The sequence below is a fragment of the Strigops habroptila genome, chromosome 1, assembly GCF_004027225.2.
Source record: "Strigops habroptila isolate Jane chromosome 1, bStrHab1.2.pri, whole genome shotgun sequence".
In the NCBI taxonomy this organism is placed as follows: domain Eukaryota; kingdom Metazoa; phylum Chordata; class Aves; order Psittaciformes; family Psittacidae; genus Strigops; species Strigops habroptila.
Genome location: NC_044277.2, coordinates 95,512,471 through 95,537,373, shown reverse-complemented (window position 1 = coordinate 95,537,373; position 24,903 = coordinate 95,512,471). Strand labels below are relative to the sequence as shown.

Here is a 24,903-nt window from a genome sequence, read left to right as displayed (position 1 = left end):
TAATCTGAATGCCTTGAGACAGCAATAAGGTTGCAGAGGAGTATGGAGACTATACTGCATAGGCCTACTCTCTAACATGCACAAATGGGCTTAGTAAGGAAATCATCGCCTTTTCATTTACAGAAGGTGACCCTCATGACTAACAGCTGTTTAACTACATACGTGAATATTAAAATTCTTGCTTAAATACCTGCAGAACTGCTGTCCAGTCTGAAAAAGTTCCTGATGGCCCTTCTTGCAGACATGTTTTAAAAAGGAGATTGAAAAATGTTGTGGACACAGGGTAGGAGGACATTTATAATATAGGTTGGCTCAAGTGGATGCTACTCATTAAGATACTTCCTACGTATGTACAAAAGCAATGGCATGTTTTTGGACAACCACTCAGAAATTTTAGGAAGAAAACAGGAGATACCACACAGCTTAATTCTGATGGCATGTGTCAGCAAGCTCAGTTTGAACGTAAAACCACTGTTGTAAACATTCGCATTCATGGAAGAGTGCTACAGATTTAATGTTAAGTATGCAAGGATTTAATTTTGGCTTCCATTTGCAAACTAGTATCTTGTGTAGTAAAATGTCTTCCAGCAGTTACATGAACACGTAAGTTTAGAGTAGCATCATAAGAAACCAATATAAGAATTATCAGTACTAGTATTCTGCAGGATCTCTCCTTTTCCTTGTGTTCTTCAATCAAACTACATAGGAAATGTAGCAGATGTTTAGCTCATATGCTTATTAAACACGATCCAAATAGGCCAGTATTGTTACGTATGTTACTTTAGTGAAGATGTATTTCCTATTCACATCTTGCTGCTCCAATTTATTAATTGGTTTCCAAGTATGTTTTCAAGGAAACATGATTACCATTTCAGAAATACATCTGCTATCTGACATAGCAGCTCACAAAAGTAAATATTTATTTAATACCAAATAAAATTAGGATCCTTGTGGGTGTAACTTGCAGGTCCAAGGCCTAAATCTGTGTTTATGTAAGCTGATCTGGTGCTCCAGACTTATCCTGACATACACTGATGTGAAACAACAACAGAATTAGATTCTTAAAAAATAATTTATTCACTTGTACACCTGAAATGTTACCATTCTAATGTGTTTTAAGAGCCAGGGATTGTGGTGGTACTTAGCTTAGTTTGTACTGAAGCCCACAATACAGTAAAGATTTCTACTGAAAGATGTCGTATTACAATTCTTAAATTCTGTATTGATACTGTTAGCTCTAAACCACTGTGATAAGGTAGCACTACCCCTGTACAGAGCTGTGGCTGAGTGACATGAATGAATAGAAAAAGCAGACTTTCCTGGTATACATAGTTTTAACAATGACTGAACCTCAAAAGCAAGGTAAGCCACCTGAATCAGACTTCTTCAGTCTTCAAAATACAGTGCTACATGAAACTATAGACCTTTGCTGAATATTGGAAACATTCTAAGAAAGCAGGCACTCTAGAGAATTGACTCCTCTTTGGAAAGGCATGTGTGTGTAGGGTCTATACATTTGCAATCACACTAACCTCACAGTTTTAATGCTGAGGATTAATATGCGTACACTATAAATTCTGTACACATGGGTACACTATCTCATACAGCTATCACTTTCATATTGCTAGTTTAATTTCTGGTTTTTACTCATTTTCTGCCTAATGTCAAAGATGTGATGTATAGATGAAGGATGACCAGCTCTAAGCTTCTGCTTATCTTCTGAACCTTACGCATATGGTTGTGAGCTCACAATGTTTAAGACAAAAAGGTCTGAAGAAAACATCATCCATGTTTCAGAATAATTGCACACTGATGGCTTTTCTTAATCGATTAAAAGTAATTACCACTTATTGTGGAGAAATAGAAAATTAAAGCAAATCAGCAACAAAAAATATCACAGGACTAAACTAAAAATACAAACCAGGAGTACTGTGCCAAAACCACATAAAATGGAGAAAGGCTTCTGCTAGTATGCAGGAACAGTGACATCTTGTGGGAGTTTCGCAGAAGTGAGATTACAGAGGGACAGAGTAAACTAGTCTGTAATGTTGTGTAATTAAAAGAAACACTACTTCAGTAGTTTATTTAATACATATACCATTAATAATATTTGGTAGAAATTAGGCTTTATTGCTTTTATAATGAGGAATGAAAATTAAAAAAAAAAAAAAAAAAAAAAAGGCAGATAAATAGCTAGTAAGAAAAGCTTTCAAAACAAAAATTAATGGAGCAGGGTGGAGTCCAAACAGCTCTGAGCAGTTTCCTCTGCTCTCCCAGGAAGTAGTTATATTTATCACTTAAATATTACTCATCCAATATAATAATGGCATATGGGCAAAGTTATACGAGGCTAAACAAGGAATTAGGTTGTAAAGGCATACAGTCAAACATAAAAATGACATCCACATTAAGTGTTTTTTAAAAACACACGCATAAACATTTAATCAATAAAGCATGGATAATTATGCTGTTCCTTTCCACTGATTAATAGACTATGCCAGCTTCATTATATGTACTTCTTGAGAAAGCAAAGTTTTATCATGATGGAAAACTAAAATAATATATCTTACTTTCCAGTACAGAATGCAAGGTTTGGACCCTTCAGATTGTAACAGAGTACATGAGTTTCTGCAACAAATCTTCAACTGCTGTAAAGTGTCGTAACAGCCAAAATACTCAACTCTGACATTTTACAACAAGCAAGAATGTTTTGAATTTTTTTTCAACAAGTTTGCACCCAAACTAAGTTATAAAAACATAACATTTACAACTTGGAAGATGATAGATTTTCCTACCATAATGTTCATGTGTTTGTCTTATTTTCTTTTACCTGAGTAACCTAAGTAAACAGATTACAAGGCAATTTAAACATATTAGCTAATACAAGGTTTACTGGACTTCTCATATATATAAATGTACTTTGACACTATTTGCAGTTTTACAAATACAAAATGAATAAGAATTTTAAAACATATTTACTGAGCAGCCATGTCTTTGATATCTGTACAGATCAATAGGTGCAGTGAAATTATGTACAGAATTTATCATTGAACTTTTAAACAGCTTTTGTGCAACCTGGCTGTAATGTGCATTTAAAGAACTGCTGTCAGCATCACAGATCTGTAATTAACTGGTGCCAGAAATGCAGAGTACAGAATAGGACAACAGCTCCTAATATAATACTGTGCTATGCAGACATCTGTACATAATTCAAATAGTGCATATTACTCAATGTCTGATGAGGAATAATAGCTGCTAACACAGACACGGGCATTTACAGGTATTAGGTGTGTTATAGCAAGTATGGACAAATGAACTTTTCCATATATAGACATTAAAGGAAATGACTTGAATTAGGTAGTTATGTAATAATTAAAGAAAGGAAGTTATGTAATAAATAACAAAACTTTCAATTCGGCTTGCAGAAGATTAGTACAGTAGGAAAAAATCCTTTACAGTAGCAATGAAACCATTCAGAAGCATTGTCAAATCAAAGGTAATTCAGTTTTATTTTATAATCATAGCAACTGAAAGTAAAAAAAAAAAAAAAAAAAGAGGAAAATCAACATGAAGAAAATTTAGTTTCTCTCTGATAGTCCTGTTAGTGTATGTCTGTGTTATTGTACCTGTCAGATGTTTCCTCCTCTTTTTGTGCTCTATTCACTTTATCACTTATTTTTTTAAATTTCTTTAGTCCAGCAGAAATCCATAGACATTAAAGCACAGTGAATGTGCAATTTGCAGACTGGTGCGAGTGAAAAAACATAGGGATACAATTACTTTTACGAGGTAAGCTTGGAGTAACTCGGAGGAGAAAATTTGCGCTTCAAGTACTTGAGAATGTAAAGTGGAAGACAGCTTACAACAGTGATTGCTGACACTTTCCACAGGAAGGTCACAGTTGTGATAAAGGCAACATCTGCAGAAACAAAAAAAGGAAAATAAGTAATGGGAGCTGGTAACCTGGAAACTGGAACTTCCATAGTGCAAGGTCAATAAAACTCTGTTAATTGTTTGCTTATTCTATTGTCCAAGACCATGCAAAATTAAGAAAAAAAACCAAAAAAACACAAACCAACAAAACAAGAGAAAGTTAACCTCAACATTTTGTTTTTGCCAACTATTTTCTTTAGACAGGAACTTCAGAGTTCCTTTATGGTTCTTATGCTATTTTGTAGCACAAAATAATGTTAGAGGAAACAGAATCTCAGTTGAAAAGCAACTTTCTCATAATAAAAAGTTAAGTCAGCTTACTTTTCTGCTAGTAGGAACGATTTCACCTACGATAATACAAGTTCTCAACCAGAAATTCTGCTACCATTTTGGATCCTTTATTCCATATTCAGATTGTTTTTCTCTGAATCAGTCACAACTAGACTGAACGATTCTTAAAACATTAGAGATTAAATTAAAGCCCAAAAATTTAAGGGGAAAACAATATAGTAATATTGCCACAAGCCACATTGAAAAGCTATTTTTTCTGGGACAGACAAGAATGGTGACACTCTTCTTTGACAGTATTTGCAAGGTCAGGTCATACTTATCAGGGAAAGATCGCAGAACCCAGGTAACCTGAAGAATTGGTTTGGTTTTTATTTATTTTCTTTTTCCATTATGTATAAATGTGTATATTAAATAATATACTACTCTTTTTAAAGAATTAAACTTCAAGAAAAGTCAAACTTCACCTACCTAAGAAAGCTCCAAAAGACACTCTGCCTATACCTATTTCACAAAGAGGGAGAATGAAAATTAAAGGACAGATTTACAGAAGATACGAAGGTTATGTGGAAACAAACAAACAAACAAACAGGTTAGCTACACAAAAAGGAAACTGAAAATATGTTAGTAGCATTAACTGGAATATTATTGCCTTTCACATGACAACCAGAGTATTTTAAACAGCAATTAAGCCAAACATTTTGAAAACAGAGAGATTTTCTATTTGGTCATGTTTTAAGAGTCTAAGTAGGTAAGAAGTTTTCTTGCATTTGAGTTCAAGGTGTAATTTACTGTGTAAACAACTTGATGAACTGGTTTAACACAAATTAAAATTCACTTCAGAAAATGCAGTAATATTTTACTGCTCCAATCTTACTCATTAAAAATACTTTGTATATTAGATTCAACGTATAAACTTGTTATACAGTTTTAGCCTAAGCCTGCTTAGACATACTAAAAGCCTATATAACATATCACAGAGACATGCCTAATATGGTCATTGAGTGCAATTAACTCAGAAACCTGAAAACTGATTTACTTCCATGAGTCAGAGCTGTAGAGCAGTATCAGATAATTTTGTAATTCGAATTTGAGTGCCCTGTCATACTTACGGCACCATTTCTTTGGGAGGAGATGATGCTTAATAAGTAACATCACTGAAAGAAACAGTTTATTTGGTGATGAAGTCAAGCACTATTGGACTGGATTGTTTTCCCTGATGCATGAAGTTGTGCTATACCTTGAACTGTAAACCATCACTTAAGTTTATACTACATTACATGCACAAAAAAAGGCTCTCTCCCCCAGCTGTAATATGACAGATAAAGTAAGAGTAAAGCATTAAGAGTGAGACTAGCTGAAATGTATTTTCTCAGATTAACTGCTGAATAACACACAGTAAAATACATCTTTACAAAAGCCCATGAAATGGAACCCTTTTCAGTACCCTTAATGATGAAAACTACAGAAGTTAAGTCCCCAGGCTGCAAGAAGCCATGCAACCATTTATGTACTCAGCTCTTGGGACTTGCCCAGCAAATACATGAGGACAGTAAAGCACTCCCCTTTACAAAAAAGTTTGCAAGAAACAAAATCCATGCAGCTTTTACACATTTATGACCACCACCTAACAGTGTTTCTCACTCAACACCTACAAAGGATGGAAGGACTGGCTGTCAGCAATACTAAAGACTTATAAAGATAAAGCAGCAAGTTCTGCCTTATAAAGTTCCTGGAAGTTTGGACTAAAGAGCCAGTACCTGCATCATTTGTAATCTGGCTGTGGAGATTGAGGAATCAACCCAGTAATTTCTATTTAAAGAGTCTGTGCATCAGTGTCGGAGAAAAGAAAAATGTACTCTGGCAAACCTCAAATAATGTACAATACAAGTACCAAGCCCAGCAGGGTTGTTTCTTCATTAAAATTTTACTCTTGAGAAATTTGGGAAGTAACAGAACACCTGGGACAGGCAGTGAAACATTTACTGATTAAAAATAATAATAATATAAATATACTACCCCAGTGTTGAACACTTGGGACATGAGAGAGTAAAAGCAGAACTAGATACTCCTAGAAATTACTATATAAAGTTTAATTCTGCTATGAGAAGTGACAATTGAAGAAGAGCAGCTCCTAAGTCATCTGCTCCTGGAAAACACAAAGAGAAGGAGCTGGATTCTACTCCTGTGAGGTATAATCAAAATCATTATATGTATTTCTGTAAAAGTTACATTTGTAAAATCACACTGAGATAGTTGTTTTTGCTGAAGGATAATTTGATATAAAAAGAAATATGTATTATTTTGATGCTCAGATCCTTGACTCTTTTAAGTTTTGCAGTTAAAAAGTATTCTTTCGTTTTGTGACCTATGAACAATCACAACCTTAAGACGCAGTATGGCATACAGCAATTTAAAGCAAAGCAATCTTAATATAAGCTTAATGTAATTATGAAACAATGATTCTTATATGAAGTGTCTATCCCAATAGGCTTCTGCCTCACACTGTAGCAATACTTCAGCTCTTTTAAGCTTGTGGATTAGATCTAATGAGATCCACTTGGTCTGGCACACAAATAATTCACCACCTCAGTGAAAGATCTTGATTTTTGAAAATCATATCCATTTCAAGATCAGATCAAGGATGGGAAAAGCATGCATGGTTTGAGTAAGCTTTAGATAAATCATACTAACAGGAATAAAGATTGTCAAACTCTAGGAAGAAAGGATAAGAGACTATTACAACCCAACATTCAGCCTAATTTCAACTCATTCTCATTTCTTATGGAGAAAGCTGTTTTTTCACAAAGCATAACATCACCTATTCTTAATGAAAAAAAAACCCATGAGAAAAAAATAAAGTATAAAACAATTCTTTGCTAAAATACTTTCACTATTACTCACCAAAATATTCATTTAGAAATGCAAGAGAGGCCACATAGCAGCCAAGACTGAGAAATTCAGCCACCACCATTAACCAGTGCCATGTTCGTATGGTCAGTGCAACCATCAAGAGCTCAGTCAAGATTAGGGCAGTGAAGGAAATGGCAACAACATGTACAAATTCAGATTCAAAAAGCAGCAGTGCTCCATACATCAGAATACCACCTAGGAAAGGCACACAAAGTTATCAATACACTGTGCAATGAAATTTCAGTGTACCAGTTTTTACAGCTGCACGTTTAACAGTTGTTTGCTTATTATGAAAACTTGCCCAGTAATTTTTTATAAGGTAACAAAACTGATCTTTCTGAAAGAACAGAAGTGATATTTACTGTACTTGGTGCATGTGAAACTAAACAACCAAAGTAAAGCTGTAAAGAAATAAAACTATTACAAAATTAAACACCTTTTAGGTGCAGTATATCTGATGAACTGTTAATTAACCTCATTTTGTCGAGTGCTACAAATAAATGGGATATTGTTGAAAGTGTAATTACTTTTAACTGATCACGTAATTCAGATTTCTTCAACAGTGCTTCTGTCATTCCATGAAAGAAAACTACTGTGTAAATATATACAATGTGATAAGCACTCATTAAAGTTTTTCTGGATTAGCATTTAATTAAAAACATGTCATTTTTTTAGGTGATAGGCATCAATAAAAATACCAGTCCCTGCCGTGTTTTGAATAGGCTTGGCACACTATAGGAATATCAATTTACAAGATAAACAGAAAGCAATATATATAACTGCTGATGAAATGTTAAGCTTTGGGAATTCAACCTGCAGCCGAAAAACAATATTGGTAATAGCAGACAAAAAATTCTCAGTTAAGTAAAATTAGGACTCTTTCCTACCTTGGTAAATACTGATTAAAACCCAGATGAGGAAAGTCTTAAACGACAAAGATCTTCCCTAAGGGAAACAAGTAAGAGGACAATTAGACACAACTTAATAAAAATATTAATCTACTCAGTTCATATATTTTTAATAGTTAATTACTAGAGAGACACTTTACAAGTACAATAAGGAGTCTTTGAAGTGACATAGGCTAAAAAGCTTCTACTTGTTTTTATGATTCTTCATTGCAAACTTGTACAGAAATCGCACAAAGTCTAAATTTGGGGGTAGGAGAGTTAAGGCCTTAAACAGCAAAGATACTTTAGCTTGCAGTACTCTGGCTGGTTTTCAGAGGGATAATTACAGTAATATTAACTAATTTTTTTATTTAAAACAGTTTTATGTCTGTTTTGTAAAATGTGGTCTTCAAGAAAGATAGCACTGTGTACCTGTACCTACTGACCTAAACCTCAAACAAAACTGTAGTTTCTAGTCACTCTAAATGTTGGATAAACTGTGTATTTGCAGTAATACTATAAACATATGACTACTCTAAGTTTTCAGTAAGTAACTATTTAGTAATAGTTACATTTTAAATCTTTTTCTGATTGTGAATGTTATAGATTGAAACATAAATCAAAGAATAAACGCTGTACACATGCATATGACTCCTGCATTCTGTGAGAGTGCTGATGAAATACGGTAGAACCACAGAGTTGAAAGGGTACACATTTTAAAAGATAAAGTGGCAAACGAAGCAACCATTTTGCCGCAAAAGAAGTGACCAACCCAGAACAGGCAAGAATCAGCACTTTACAAATAAATGTGCTTCACTGCTGTACAAAGTAATGAGTTAACTCTTTCTATTACTTCAGTTGAGGCTAAAATACATTTTTGGATAGAGAGAGTTCATGGCAAGGTGCTAAAGGCATTTTCATAATGCTGTATATAGCCTAAAATGTTGGTGACAGACTGAACAGATCTGAAAAAATTCTTGTACAACCACGAAGAAACATTAGATTTTTTTTTTTTTCTCCTATGGATGTCTACTCATTTTCCTTTGAGTACTGGACACTGGTTCCACCTTCATCCATAGCTCCCAATTACTAAGATCTGTGAAATATGAGTCTTGGTTCACCTTTATGGAACTCCAAGGGGAAGTCTCTCCTGAGCTTCTACAGAATGCTGCACAACAGGCTTTGAATCATTTTCAGATGAAAGCAAGGATCCCTCTTACCTTTCAAATTTTCATCAGCTTTTCTAGCTATAACTCTGTAGGAGCCACAGTAACAGTAATACTGAATCAGTGTGTCCTGCAGGGTATTTGGCCACACCTGTCTCTCTGAACCTTGCCAATTTTCTCTTCTTGCACTGGAGTGTCAATGACTTGTGCTAATGTATCTTATTCTCTTAAAGATCTGAAAGGCATTTTCATCACTAGCATATCCTAGAAAAGAAGCCAATTCCTAGGAATACAATTATAGTCCACGTCAGCATGTGTTTGAATAATGCTAGCTGAATAGCACTGGTAGAGGTTTGCATTTAGAATCCATAATTTGAAAAATGATGTGCAAAAATATGTAGGCTTCAGTGTCATGCTGACTAAGGCAGCGTGATCATAAATTGTTGTAATAATCACTCATAATAAGATTACCTTGTAATAGTGAAGTCAAACATAGCACATAAATAACTTTGTACTACTTATCCATAATCATTTAGTGATCATCATCTTCACCAGACAATGCACTGAACTGTACTCTCCAGTTTCTCCACATTCGCCTTTTTTTTTTTTTTCTGAAGAGAATTATTTGGGTTCTACTTATTTAATATTCACAGAGGTGCAACGTAAGATAGGAAAGCCAATGATTCAGAATCTGCTATGAAGACAGGCTGAGAGAGTTGGGGTTGTTCAGCCTGGAGAAGAGAAGACTCCAGGGAGACCTTAAAGCAGCTTTCCAACACCTGAAGGGAGCCAAAAAGAAATCTGGAAGGGGACTTTTTACAAGGGCTTGTAGTGACAGGACAAGGGGGAATGGCTTTAAATTGAAAGAGAGGAGATTTAGATCAGAGATTAGGAAGTTCTTCACTATGTGAGTGGTGAGGTACTGGCGCAGGTTGCCCAGAGAAGCTGTGGCTGCCCCATCCCTGGCAATGTTCAAGGCTAGGCTGGATGGGGTTTTTAGCAACCTGGTCTAGTGGAAGCTGTCCCTGCCTGAGCAGAGGGGTTGGAACTGGATGATCTTTAAGGTCCCTTCCAACCCAAACCATTCTACAATCTCCAAGAATTGTCATTTAAACCTAAACAAAAATCTTAGCCTATAGTCATCTACACATCCTGAGCAGTTTCCGAGTACAGGTTAATTATCAACAGGTTTCCACAGTCAAGCTTACAACTGCATTTAGCAGGTGTATGGCCATGCTTTTTTCAGATTAATCATAGGCTGAAATCTCAAAAAGAAACCTTAAAGATTCTGAAACAGAGAATCAAGATCTCCAAGAGACGAGAAAAAATCCTCCCAGACTAACACAGCTGATAGCCAATTTAGTACATTCAAAAAGACAAAGGATCTGCAAAGTTTGGACCCTCTTCAGCTACAGTCTGCTTCTGAACTTATAGACACATCTACAAAGAATCTACTATCCCTAAAAAGACTGTTAGCTTCTGCCTCGGATTGTAACTTTTCCTAGCTGACAGTTTAAGTTGGAGCAGAAGCACTTCTCAAAAAACTTATGAAAACAGAAACTTGATATTTGTTTCACTTTTGTGGGTGAAGTAATTACACACTTTCATTGTTTGTATGTATGTGCAAATACACAGAAAGCAGTATTTACAGATGATTCAGTTAAGATATATCATTATCAATATCTGTTATTTAAAGTCAGTCAACTTTTGGAGAGGTCAGTAGTAATTTCTGGGGGTTATGGGAAAAAAATAATATATAAATTAATCTACCAGCTAAAAAGGAAAAAGGAGCTGTGAAAAAGTAAGCATAAATAACCCTAGATCAGAGATCCTGCAGCCAGACTGCAAGCAACTTTTACATCAACATACCTTCATCTTCATTTCAGCCCAACCATTGGTGACTTAACAAATGTATTAATTAAACTAAATGGAATAGTTGGTACCATGGCTAATTTTCATAGTACAAAAGTCTGCATTACATTAGTTGTGCATCTGTCTTGCATGGAATATGTTAAGAAAATTACTGTAAGAATTCTCAGTTTTGCACAACTGAGATTTCCACATTTGTTCATAAACCGAGCACTAAGGACATTCATACCTTTGTGAGATCCTTATAAAGTTCTGGATATAGCAATGCCATTTCTGGCTTCACATCCTGATCCAATACTAGAGAGAAGACTGGAAACATAGTATATATGGTTGCATACCTAGGTGAAAGGAAAGAACAGAAATTGACACTTCTGTATGATATGATTTTAAACTGATCTACTGAGTTCAACAATTACTTTTATGTAAGCAGAATTAGACTGGGTCTTCCACCCAGTATTGACACAGCTTATCAAAACAGCTTTACACATGCAACCTGTTCTTGTGCTGCTGAGAGCTGCCAGTTATGAGAATTTACAGAGCTTTTATACATTCAAAACCAGTAAAGAAATTTCTTTCTTTTATATATACATTTATTAGACATATTATTATTTATTAGATACTATTTTATTAACAGTATTTATTTTATTATATATATTATTATCATATTATTGTTTATATATCAATATCTATATTTTTATATTTTTTTTATATATATATAAAAAAATAAAAAATATATAAATCATCCAAGCTTATCACCTGTTACCATACTCCCCGTGCGTTTGCAGTTTGGACAACTAGTTCGAAGACTTGACACTTAAATTAATCCACAGACAATGGCATGAAAACTGAAGAAAAAACCAAGCACTCTATTCTGAACATAAGGTTAAAGGTAGGTGGATGAACAATAGTCTTAACAGCTCTGTAAGTAGCTTTGGATTTTAGGATGCACATGTCAGATGTATACTTTAGTACAACTTCCTTAGAACTTAGTGCAACTAATTACAAACATTTTCAAGATGTCTACTGCTTGCCTCTGCAAAGTCTGGTGTAATCAGACCTTGATTTGACTATGATTTAACTTACTATTGATTTAGATTGTTATTGTTTACGAGCAATATAAGAAGCAGCTCTTAGGGCAGAAGGGGCAGAGAGCAGGGACAAACACAAATATATGCATATCCCTCAGCTGTACGACTTTGGGAACTGTATTACTAAAGCAGCTTTTACAACACCAGGGTGCTCCTAATCCCGCATACATTCACCTGCATGGTAATCTGTGTGGCAGATTTGGGTAGTGCACTCTCAGAGAAAATTTCACAGTAACTTCAGCTCCATTTTTAACAGAAAAATCTGATTCTTCCTGAGGATTGTATGGCAATCTGTGTAACAGCTGAAACTGGTCTGGGAGACTTCTATTCTTTTCAATCATGTGTGAAAAGTGTTATAGGGTACCTTCATCTAAGGCTATGCAGATCCCTCTCTACAGAAAACTGATAATGAGGCTTCCCCCCGCCCCATACAGTACATATTCAACTTACTTTGACTTCTGTTTGTAGATTCAGGCCAGGTTTGGTAGCGTACCAATGATAAATGTATGAAAAACATGGCAGACACCAACTACATGATGTTATTGTTACAAGTTAGTTTGCTATATTTGTTACCAGATACCGTAACTGTTGGTTTTGACTTACCCTACCATTAGGAATCCTTGGTACAAGGGAACAGATGCAAAATAGAAGACTGATGAAAATACAGCCTACAAAAAGCAGATTATATATATTTAATATAATTCTATATGCAAAACATTACAATAAAAGAAGTAATAGTACTGTTTAAGATTTTGTGGCATTTCAAAGACAGACATAGTGCTTTCAACTGTTCAGAAAACAAAGTTTTAAATACCTGCATAGTTGAAATAATAAGGCCTCGGTGCATGACGAACTGACCAAGTGCTGCTGATCTTTTGTAACTGTTTCGACCATGTACCATCAGCAGCCTACCTATGTGTTTAAACTGTGTGATAGAAAAGTCAGCTGCTAGGGAAGCTTGTTTTCCCTCCTAGAACAGAAAAAATATTCCAAATATGAAACCCAGTGTAAACAATGTGTTTATAATTTCAAAATTCTAAGTGATAATTAAATTTAAAAGTTAAGTTTCTTCCTGATTCAGAAATCAACTCTGCAATGAGACACAAAAGACAATTTTTTGTGTGTATTCTAAGATGCAGTGGCCATAACAAGCAAGTTTAAGCACCTATCCTGCTTCTTTCAGGTAAATGCTACACAGAAATATCTACAGTGTTTTCTGCTTTTCTTGCTTTTTGTATTTAAAAAGATAACATAGAATCATGAAATAGTTAGGGTTGGAAAGGACCTTAAGATCACCTAATTTCAACCCCCCTGCCATGGGCAGGGATGCCTCACCCTAGACCATGTTGCCCAAGGTTCTGCCCAACCTCAAAGGACATATAAGCAAGGAAGATATTAGTTCAAAGACTAAATATTTTTATCATTTTACAGTATACTTTAATTAGAAACTAACAATTCACTATCATTTAAGAATAAAGCTTCTAATCCTATGTTACTATTTGACAATGGAACTGTTAACATTACCTTGCCTTCAATTCCAATTCCACAGTCTGCTGCTTGGATCATGCTGACATCATTTCCTCCATCACCTGGAAAATGTCACTGCAATATTCAGCTCTTCAGAGGTTTTACTCTCCTGGCCTTACAGTATTTTAGAAACTTCTCATATACCTTTCAATTCTTACAGTTAATCTATGGCTTATGATTAATTACTTTAGCAATCAAGATTTGTTCTTGAGGAAAAGAAGATAACATCTTTCTCATGGAATGGCATTTTCTGCTACAGCTACATAATACCTGGCTGTTCATTAAAGAAGTTTCTTCGGGTTTGTTTCAACTATTTCTCAATGGTGCCACCTACTGCTTAAGTTTATGACAGACTTTAGTTACTGCAAATGAAGATCGTGCCAACAGTTACCTATTGCACACGTGCGTTTTCCAGTGTGGTGCTGTAACAGTTTCACAATATGAGCTTTTTGGGTGGGAGAACATCGGCAGCATACTACAGCAGGACACTGACAAGCAAGCTCTACAAATTCATGCTCATAATACTTCAGACAAACCTAAAAAAAAAAAAAAAAATACATTCACATTTACTTATGATTAAATACTACAATATGTAGTCTAACACAGAAATACAGTATGAAGAATTCTTCTTTTATGAAGTTTTGCTTGTACAACACCCATCTGGGAGAAAAAAAAGCCACAGTATCCTGACTGTGGCTTTATTACTTTAAAGTGACATTCTCATTTAGAGAGCCAACATGGTTTGGGGTTAAGAGAAGAGACAATAGCACACTGCATACAAATTCTATTCTGTTACCATACAGGAGACCAAAGAAGCAATAACATTTTTCCATTTAGAACATGCATCCTCCAATTAGCACTCAGTGAAAAACAGAAGTATCTCTAAGGTCAACTTAAATATGGGCAATTATTGGAAAAAAAAAAAGAGCATGAAGGCACCGATACTTTACTTTTTGAACATAAGTATATAGATAAATGTAATTTGACAGAAACCAATTCTTACCTCAAGTGAGTCCCCAGATATCACCAAGGCACAGTCATGCTTCCTCCTAAAGGCATTTAGTTCTAAGTGAGCCTCTCCTCGAGTGGTAACCTTCAATGAAAAGCACTCAATTAAAAGACTTTATTATATTCTTAAAAAAATCTTGCCTAAATAAATGAGGTTTTGAGAACTCATACCCAGAAAGCATTGGTTCTTCAACAAGTGTTTTATCCCAGTGCAAACCATGGGATGTGACTACAAGCCTTGGATCTTACAGAGGGAAAAGTAATCCTCAAACAAGGAAAGTCTATGTAGTCAGCTTAACTGGTTCCTCACCGAAGTAGACCAGGGATAAAAAACTAACAAATTCATGACACTAAAATATCTTAAGTTCAAGCTGACCTGAGTCCTTCCGTCTTGGCACAGCTAGAATAAAAATAGGCAAAAAAACCCCAATCAAGCCCCAAAACATTTATTTATTAACCAGTAAAATATGTTCTTAGAATAATGCAAAATGTTCATGTTAATGGTTCCTTCAGTTTGGGTAAGTAGGCACAGATTTCAAAAGGCACATAAAAATGCTCACTAGTACAAATCCTTTTGGATCTTTCATGAGCATGCAAGTAGGATCAAGTGGCGTAATACAAAAGAACCACATCATAGATTTTTTTAAAAATTTACGTAATTATTGTTTCAGAAAGGCCCAGCTGTGAAATGCAAAAATGATCAAAGATTACCAAATAGATTTTGGAACATTTTGAGCTAGAACACAGAATATGAAAAATGTAAATTATGAGCAGATTTTGAGGAGACTGCAGTTTTGGTTTTCTTTCCAATAGAAGATCAATGTATTTTAGAGCTATCGTGCAAGACAAAATTGCAAGCAGAATAAAACAGAATAAAACACAAACTCTGATTACACTTCTCATTTTGGCTCTGTCAGCAGTTTGATGAAATAGCTTTTAAAATAGATGAGTCTTAATTACACTGAACGTGAAGTTTTGTCTTTGGCCCACTACTACCCAGAATCAGATGCAGTCCAAAGACCTTTCTCCCTCCAGATGGGCTCAATTATACATAAAATTTGAGTTACATTAAAAAGCACCTGTAAATAGAACCCCTCATACATGTGCCCCAATTCAGACTTTTTTTTCTCCTTTCTCACAATTAAACGTGTAAAGAGAAAGCTCCTTGTCTGCCAACTGTTAGGAACCACGGGTTTCACTGACCATTATAAACTTTCTGCATTACAGAAATTAAGAGATGCCAGCACTTGGTGCACACTGAGGAGCAGTAATTGCCCTCTCTGGTCTACCCTTCACCTAACAGAGGTTTTTTTTTTTTTTAATTTGCAAAAATCTCTAGAACAATATATCAGTTAATTTCATTACAAAATTAAGAGGCTGAGACTTCTAAGAATAAAAAGGAAAAATGTTAAAAACAAAATGCCTTTCTTTTCGGAAGCCAAACTAGTATATAATTTTTTATTTACTGATTTATAACTAAAATAAAAGTTTTGGTGTGTTTGGTATTTTCTTACATTAATCCGGTAGTTATTTCTTTGCAACAAATGCAGCCACAGAAATAATTCTGTATAAATCCATTTTCTAATTAATTTAAAACTTTCTAAGTTAACACAGTTTTATGCTGATCTCTTATTACCAGTCAAGGTAATGAAAATAAAAAATCTGACTCAACTAAATAGATTTTGTTCAGGAAGACTTAATTTGTGGTGTTACAACATGGAAAGGTCAACAAAAATTGATCTGAAGTTTTATCAGAAGCATTAATAATTTAATTGCAAATAGTAGTCTGCAGGGTCCAATTTGCCATTCTGATGCTTCAGAAGAAACTACATTTACATGTAAATTATATTCATATAATTATTTCTGTAGGTGCAAGTGGTTCATTTAGAACAAATACAGATATATTATGTCTGACCACATGGCATCAATCAAAGTCTGGAAAATCTATTTTGTTTGGCTTCAGTAAAGTTGATGCTATGCAACTGTAACCAAAATGTAGCAAAAAAGATATAAAGTTTACCTTCCTAAAAATTGTCTTGAACAGTCTGTTACAAAGAATGTAAATATATATAACAATACAAAAAAAAATTTCAAATTTTTTCATACTGATTTGAACTATGTCTATAGACAGGATGTTGGCACCCCAGTTTAATTCAGGATTAATTCTGCTTGAGTCTAAAGAGTTCTATTAATGAAAATTCTCAAATACGCAAAAACCCCATTCAGTAAGTCTAAATTCCTGAACACTCTTTCCTACTGGCTCAGCACCTCACATAGATCCCCCCCTTTCCATCATTATTCAGAGGTACCTTACTATGTCCATTGTCTAAGTGAGGATTATAAAATGCATGATGAACCTGGGTCACCCAAACAAGGCTACAAATGTTTCTCTAGTATGTTGGCAAAGCTAGACACAAGCACTCTAGAAGCAATGCTTTGTAATCTACATCCTTGAATAACAACCTAACTACTACTGTCATGACCATTATGATGATACTCAGTACAATAACCCATCAATTTTCAAAAAGCAGCAAACTCCTAATCAAATAAAGCAACATTGTTATTAGCTGTCCTTTGATGAACCAACAAAAAAGTTGGAACTATACTTACAGGTCTGAAAATGTGAATATCTTGAGTCCTAGACACTAAGTGAGAACTTTTTGCAATGCAAGTTGCTGTCTCCAGTTTATCTCCTGTTAACATCCATATCTGCAAAATAATGTTAAAGTTTACTCCACTGGTTATTAATGCGTTTGTTCTCCAAATCTAAATGACATCTATGTCTAACCTTTTTCTGGTACCTTTTAGGATTAGATTAATAGCAGTTTTTACTGCAATAATGCACTTGAGGCAGTTCCATTCCCCTACCCTTCTCACAAAGGCCAATATCTCAGTTTGGATGAAGACAAGGTGAAACTCTGGGGAAACCCACTGGCATAGCTGAAAAGCAGGGAGAGCATAAAAGCCTTTCCCTTCCTAAGGCCCTGACGCTACCTCGGTCAAAAGAGGATGTGCACAACTACAAGAGAAAGATATTTGTTAGCAAAATGATGCAACAGTCTGTAACCCTAGTAAGAATCTATCAGAAAGCAGCAGCCAAGCAATGAGACAGCATATCCTAGAGGAAGAGCTACAGCCCCAACAATCCAAAGAGATCCTGCCCACTGAGCATGCAAAACTGGAATGAAAGCATTAAAGAATAAGGTTCAGGATCCATCTGTTCTTGAAGTGAGATGGCGCTCTCTCCCTCAGCCCCTTAATACCAAGAAAGTTGAAGGACATTGGATGAAATACCATTACCCCTAGACCAAACTGAATACATCACATAGGAAAAATTACTTTACCTGCAGAAGTTATTACTGGACAGTTACTAAGTTTAAAGTCGCAATCTTATTACACTGTAAGCCTCTGTCGCCCTTTTACCTGTACATCTCAGGTAAGATCCTTTTCATTAGTGTTCATGTGGGTCAATGAATGGACAAGACTCATATTTTCTCATCAGTAAATGAGTAATGTATAATTTTATGACCTAGCACCAGCTACTACCATGTTTCCCTCCCACTATAATGTTAGTTGTAATTAAAGCCAGAACAGTTTTAATGCTTTGAAATCCTAGAAAGTAATCATTAAAAAACATAAACCAAAACAACCTAAAAATTGTCACAGTGTTCTATACCTATTTTTAGCAGGATATACCTAACAGTCAGAAGTGACCACGTACAGAAGAAATACCAAGAGCAATCAAGAAAATATTGTACATGAAGTACATATTAAATACTTTGCACTAGTTTCACTCTACTACAAGAAATTTAATGTAATCGTAAGGCTTCAATCTATACATATATTTTTCTAATTGTGCACACCACTGCATTACAAGCTAATTCATCTGAAAGCCTTTGGGGAACAGGGATTAATTAAAAACAGAATAACAATATAGCAGACATGGGAAGGGGTCTCTGGAGATTATCTAGTCTACTCCCCTGCTCAAAACAGGGTTGACTACAGCAGGCTGCTCAGGACCACGTTGAAACAGTTCTGAACATTTCCAAGGATGGAGACTCCATAAACTCTCTGGGAGACCTGCTCCAATGTTTGAACACACTCACAGTAAAAAAAAATGTTCTTTTAGTATTAAAGTTTCCATCCACTGCCTCTTGTGCTTTCACTGTGCACCACTGAAAACAGCCTGGCTTTGTCCTCTTTGCAGCCTCCCTTCAGGTATTTATAGGCACTAACAAGATCCTCCTGAGCCTGCTGAACTTGACCCTCTTGTAACTACTGTGGCCAAGGCTGTCCCCTCAAACAACTTTCACATCCCTGACCAATTCCTCCTTGTTTATTATCATGAGGACTAGCAGAGCATCTCTCCTTGTCAACTCCTGTATCATGAGATTATAGTTATTGTACTCCAACATTCTGGTTTGCTTGTGCCCTCCTGTGTTGCTCTTCCAGCAGATATTGGGGTGGTTAAAGCCCAACACAACCACTAGCATGTGCAAGTGTGAGGCTTCTTCCAGAAGGCCTCTTCTACTACTTTTTGATCAGGCCATCTGCACCAGACATTCACCATAATATTGTCCACATTGGTCTGCCCACTAATTCTAACCCATAAATTCTCAACAGAGAAATTCTTTACTCTAAGGGTGGTGAGACATTGGAACAGTTTGCCAGACAAGCTGTGTATGCCCCATCCCTGGAACTGTTCAAGGCTAGGCTGGACAGGGCTTTGAGCAACCTCATCTAGTGCGAGGTATCCCTGCCCATGGCAGGGGGGTGGAACTAGATGAGCTTTAAGGTCCCCTCTGACTCAAATCGTTCTGTGATTCTGATACTCTTTACTTTGAATGAACCTGAATATAGACACGTATAATTCATGTCTTGCTAAAAAAAAGTTAATAAATGATGACCTGTTATGTCAGCAGTATGTGTTTAGTACCTTTATTCCAGCATTTCTTAGCATCTCTAAAGTTGGTCTAACATCTGCTTGCAGTTGATCTTCTACTCCGGTGAGACACAGCAATTCCATTTCTCGCTCCAAACTCTCTACAACAGCAGCAACCTTCAGGTTTCTATCATGTATGCTTAACTTTGCTTGGTTGTATCGACTCTGTTTGCACGAACACAAAACCACTTAAGAGTTTGCTCTAGAGGAATGCTCCCCTTAAAGTAACTTAATATGGTGAAGCAGAAGATCACTCTGTCCCTTCATACCTCAAAATCTTGATACTGTTCTTCAGTCAGTGATTTTTTGGCAACAACCAGTGTACGCAGTCCTTCTCGTGCCATATTACCACACTAAGTGGAACACACCACAGAACAGTTATGCAAATATTCAAGCATATGTACATGTTTTATATTATATACTAACAGGGGATATCTGTACCATAACTTTTTAGACTCAGATTATTCTGGAGAAGCCACAAACAGTATAAAAAGCAATCATACTTCAGGTCCCCCAAATTACTGGTAAGCCAATCTAGATTTCCTCCCCTAGCTTAAAGAAACTCTAGTCTAGGTTGAAGCTTTAAAAGAAATAAAAGCTATTTTTGAGGCATGTAATAAAGCTACATTTTATTTTTCCACTGAACATACCTCTTATCAGAAAGATATCTAGATATTAAAAATAGCCACGGAATAGCATGTCTTAATGAAAAACAAGGCTGTTCAGTGCAAAACACTTATTGATTTGACCTCATAAAGCTAAATAAATTAAACAAGTATTTTACAATTAATTGTGCATCATTATCGCCAAAAGTAATTTTTATGACATTTTGCTAGGTCTCAAGGGAGTTTAATTTATTCGTGTCCCTGAATAAATCAAACTGCCCTGCAGCAGATATTGATTCATACTGCCAATACCATTATGAACATACATGGTGTAATCATTGTATTAACATATTGTCTGTATGTAGGGTCAAAATAAGATGATTGCTGGTACCTTCTAGAGCCACACAGTGAAAAATAGCAATCAGCTCTGAAATTCAGTCACTAGCTATTTTATGTTAAGTTTAATAAATGTGGCAAAAAAACCTATTTCAATTTGGCTGCAACCCTTACTGTACTTCATAATTCATAATCATACCTCACTGTAGAATTTGATAAAACAAAGGCACTTCAGATAAATAGATTTATAGCAGAACACTTCTCAGAAGTAATTAGGTTTCATGTGAAAGGTCAGTCAATGAAAAACAACTTTCCTTGTTTTAAGTAGGAATGTGTTCTGCTGTGACTCCCAGCTTTGCTTTTCCTATGGGTTATTTAAGATTTGGAAATAATTCTAATCACTTAAAATCCATTCAGGATATATGTAACAGCTTCAAAACCCATTACTGCACTGGCTCAGGTTCTCTTTTAAACCTATTTCAATAATTCCTGATATTTTGACTTTAAATTTTTACTTTTTACAGAATCTTAATTTTTATAAATTTTGATTTTCTTACCTCTTCTTCTAACCAATCATTGTACTGTACAATAGTGGACATTGCAACATCTGCACCCTTCATGTAAAAAGTAATTTCTCCTGAAGATTCATCCTAAAATTTTACAGGAGGAATAGAATGGAAAAAAAAATCTGTTTATACAGTCAAAACAATTACCTACCAATAACATAACTGTCTTTTCAAGTAGTCAATGGATGATCTATAAAAGAAGTAGTACATTGCCAAGAGCTGGATAAGTTTTATTACCTGATGTCACTCCTTCCAATGACATCTCTGATTTCATTGAAATGCATATTGCCTACTTTCTCATATGAGAGGATCAGTTCCAAGTGAAGTCAATGTGACTAACAGATTCTCAGCATACCTAAACTGCCAGTCTGAATTTTAGAATATCATGTTATGTTACATAAGGGTCATGTTATGACCCCTGTAACTACTACTTCGTTTCTTTGGTGGCATATACTATCTAACCCACAACAGAAAGTTTACCCCGCATCTTTGAAATACCTAAGTAATTAAAAATTTACAAATAATTTAGCGTATATGCTTTTTACAGATGTTTTAATGATGAAACACTCACGGTATATTCACAGAATTCACATGCAGGCAAATTAACAGAAATCAGAAGTATATATGAGGTATAGTTTCTCACTGAAGGAATGGATTAGTCTGATCTGCAAGCTTCTTGAGTATCTATGAGCATGTCACTGTTAAAACAGGCTCTTAATGCCAACATCACCTAAAGAAATACACACTTGCCAAGGTCTCTCCAGGCCCGAAGTATACTTGCCTAAGGCTGATGGCGTGCCTGGCTTGTCATCATGGACAAATAAAAAATAGGATGAGTCAGACCTATTTAACTGGGACTTGGCAGTGAACTAACCATCTAACAATGCTGTCTGAAGCTGTTCTGCTACAGTCTCAGATTTTAGGTAGGGAGAAGGTAGAAGCATATAGCGTGGATGGCTTAACATTCACAGAGGTTTAAACCTTGCTTTTAGCATGGTGTAGTGGCTTGCTTTCATCTGAGGTTTTAATGATTGTTACTATGCTCCCAACTGGACATCTAGGAGACAACTAAGCACATACCTCATAAATCTTAGACCCTAGGGTTGTGCTGTGTATCCATGACAGTTCAGATATCAACACTGGGTCTGGAAAAGCAGCAGCACTAGTAGTACAGAAAGTTGCTAACTACTACTGTAAGAAATTTCAGCCATTAATATATTTCTTGAAGAGACAATATATTTTGTATGAAAGAAACAAATGGAAAATTAAACACAAAAGCTTAAAGGCAACCTGCAGCATTAGAGGCTAAGCATAAAGTAGTGAAATTAACATGTTCCCATGAAAGAGAATCTCTGCAACATGAGATCAGCCTGATTCTTCTACAATTGCTTGCCTAGTATTTAATGTGCACCCATATGAAAGGTACACTTTCCATTTGAAAATCTTGTGAAATGCATTTGCTGAATGATCAAGTTTCTATTAAATTTCATAAAAGTAAACATTCAGTAAAAACATTTTTTGAGAAATAAAAACCAACACCCAGAAGACCCCCACAATTACCCTAACTATGATCCCCATGCGCTTGCTCTCAGAAGTGAAGGGGAAGATCTGCAGAATATAGTATGTCAGAATGTGTCCACCAGGGGTCTTCAGCTGCATTGAGGTCAAATCCCTGTTAACCAGAGTGAGACCCACACTCTCCGTCCACTGCACCAGAGCTACCTAAAGAAAGGGGAAAAAAAAACCCAAAACCAAACAAGACAGACATGTTTCAGTGCCTATTATAGGTCATGTTTCAGAAGGTCTATTATACTGTTCTATAAATCAGGCTAAAGCCAAACAACTGTTGCTAGGGTAAAAGTCTAAACTCTTCCAAGAATCTAGGGGGAAAAAAAAAGTAGTGAATAGCAGTAGACCGAGAACAAAATCTTAATACATCAAATAAGCATTTTCCTTCAGAAAGCTTACAAAAATTCTTATGAAGAATAGAAAACCTTATTTGAACTTATTCCTACAAATGACTTATTTAGACTATATTGTTCAGAAATAATAGTTCTAATAAGAAAAACATTTTGGATTCTTACACCTGGCGTACATGCAACTGCATATATTTTTTTTTTTTCTCTCAATAGAAGTACCATATAAGCTGTAAATGATTCAATACTCCCAAGGTTAATTTTCAATTTTCACAGTGAAAGGTTACTATTACAGTCTGACCTGTAAATTGCATCTTTCTACTAATACCCTTTCATCTCATTTGTGTCCCTTTGCAGCTAGGACTAAGTGCTCTATATTTGGTGGCTCACATCTGTTTATTATTTCGTTTATGCTTGGCTTCACCTACCATTTCGATTAGCATTTTACAGCACAGTCATTTTGGATTCTTATACCTGGCCTACATGCAACTGCATAATTTTTTTTTTTACAATTGATCAGTGCAAATACTACAGCAGAGGTAGTCAATAAGGCTCAAGAGTCAAACAGATGCCTAAAATGCAACTAAACAAACTTCAGAGCAAAACATTAAATTTGACTCTCATAATTCAGAATGCATCACAGCAGCTAGACCCTGACAGCATCCAGAACACCACAGCCAGACCTCTCCTTTAAATATCTGAAGCTTTTTAGAATATACAAATTAAAAAAAGTATTTCACAAATGGCATGAAAATCTAAATTATAACTCTTAACAAATAAATACATACTGAAAGACTGGCTATACAGAGTTCAGAAAAAGGATTCTTAGGCAAGTCTCTCTTCTTGAGGTTTCCCCTTGACAAGTGTATTCTCTTCAACATGTTTCTGAAACTTTATATTAAAATGGTCTTGCAACCTAGTGTGCATACATCAAGAACCCCTAGAATGCCAAATAAACACAGCAGCTGTGGCTTCTGTAAAGCTTGACATATTGGATGGAGTTGGATAAAGCAATCAAAGGCTGGAGAGGCACAAAAGTATTTGCTGGTGATGCTACCATTTTGCTTAAAAAAATCATTCTAATTATAATATTTCTTTGCTGCTAACTATTCATTTCCTAACATGCATAGATGAAATTGTCCATTTCCCAAATCCAGGGATATTTTTTTTATTAGGGACTTATTTGGATATTTTGTGGGTCTTGTCTGGTTTATCACCAAGTTCTCCTTCTATGGAAACTGGCTGCCTGGGAGACAGAAGTACATTGCTAGCAATAGGGTCCTCCCACTACTGGGACACAGGTGTGCACCTCAACCCACTAGCTGTGTAGCGTTCCCAGGACTGGTAATGCAAGTGGAGTCAAAGAAAGCTTCAGTGGTTTCTAACTCGCTGGTTGTCTTCCTCCTCAGTAGAAATCCAAAAGGTAAAGACAGCTATCCACCTCTCTTCTTTGGAAGTAGCAAGCTCCAAATTAGGAATGAACGTAGAAAACAATTCCATTATGAAATGTAAATACAACAGATCTGACAAAAGCTACTGAGAAACCCCTCTTATTTAGAGCTTCTTACCCAAAACCTTTCGGGTGTTTTTCTATTTACCACATGCCCACTGCTGAGCTCTGGTTGCCTATGTCAGCAGTGTCTCTCCACTAGAGGCCACCTGACCCCCAGAGCTTCCATAGCTCACAGCCCCGAATATCAAACTCTTCAATTACCACAGCACAGATTGAAATTCAAAGTGAAATTCATAGCCCTCATACAGAAACTCTCTGGACTCAAGCAGTAACTGTGCAACCCACAATGTAACAGTACCAGCTCATGAAGTGGAAGTAGCTTCTCTGACCAGAATGGTGTGTCTAG

The 24,903-nt window shown here is 35.7% G+C and overlaps 1 protein-coding gene across 9 annotated transcripts in view; it reads right to left on the bottom strand.

Moving 5' to 3' along the window:
- Positions 1-1,053: 1,053 nt before the first annotated feature.
- The window catches only part of ATP9B (ATPase phospholipid transporting 9B (putative)), a 162,388-nt gene continuing 138,538 nt past the window's right edge, over positions 1,054-24,903 (bottom strand). For 8 of the 9 annotated variants that reach the window (XM_030504681.1, XM_030504921.1, XM_030504843.1 and 5 more), the window contains 15 exons: positions 22,689-22,850; positions 21,120-21,212; positions 19,891-19,974; positions 19,616-19,786; positions 17,290-17,388; positions 14,675-14,764; positions 14,063-14,207; positions 13,669-13,733; positions 12,959-13,114; positions 12,748-12,812; positions 11,286-11,394; positions 8,022-8,079; positions 7,126-7,329; positions 4,693-4,725; positions 1,054-3,919 (listed from right to left, as the gene is read on the bottom strand). In XM_030504681.1, coding sequence (XP_030360541.1) covers positions 3,783-3,919; positions 4,693-4,725; positions 7,126-7,329; positions 8,022-8,079; positions 11,286-11,394; positions 12,748-12,812; positions 12,959-13,114; positions 13,669-13,733; positions 14,063-14,207; positions 14,675-14,764; positions 17,290-17,388; positions 19,616-19,786; positions 19,891-19,974; positions 21,120-21,212; positions 22,689-22,850 — 1,671 coding nt within the window. In that variant the 3' untranslated portion in view covers positions 1,054-3,782. The remainder of the gene's footprint in view (positions 3,920-4,692; positions 4,726-7,125; positions 7,330-8,021; positions 8,080-11,285; positions 11,395-12,747; positions 12,813-12,958; positions 13,115-13,668; positions 13,734-14,062; positions 14,208-14,674; positions 14,765-17,289; positions 17,389-19,615; positions 19,787-19,890; positions 19,975-21,119; positions 21,213-22,688; positions 22,851-24,903) is intronic. The other variant, XM_030504609.1, reaches the window with a different exon arrangement.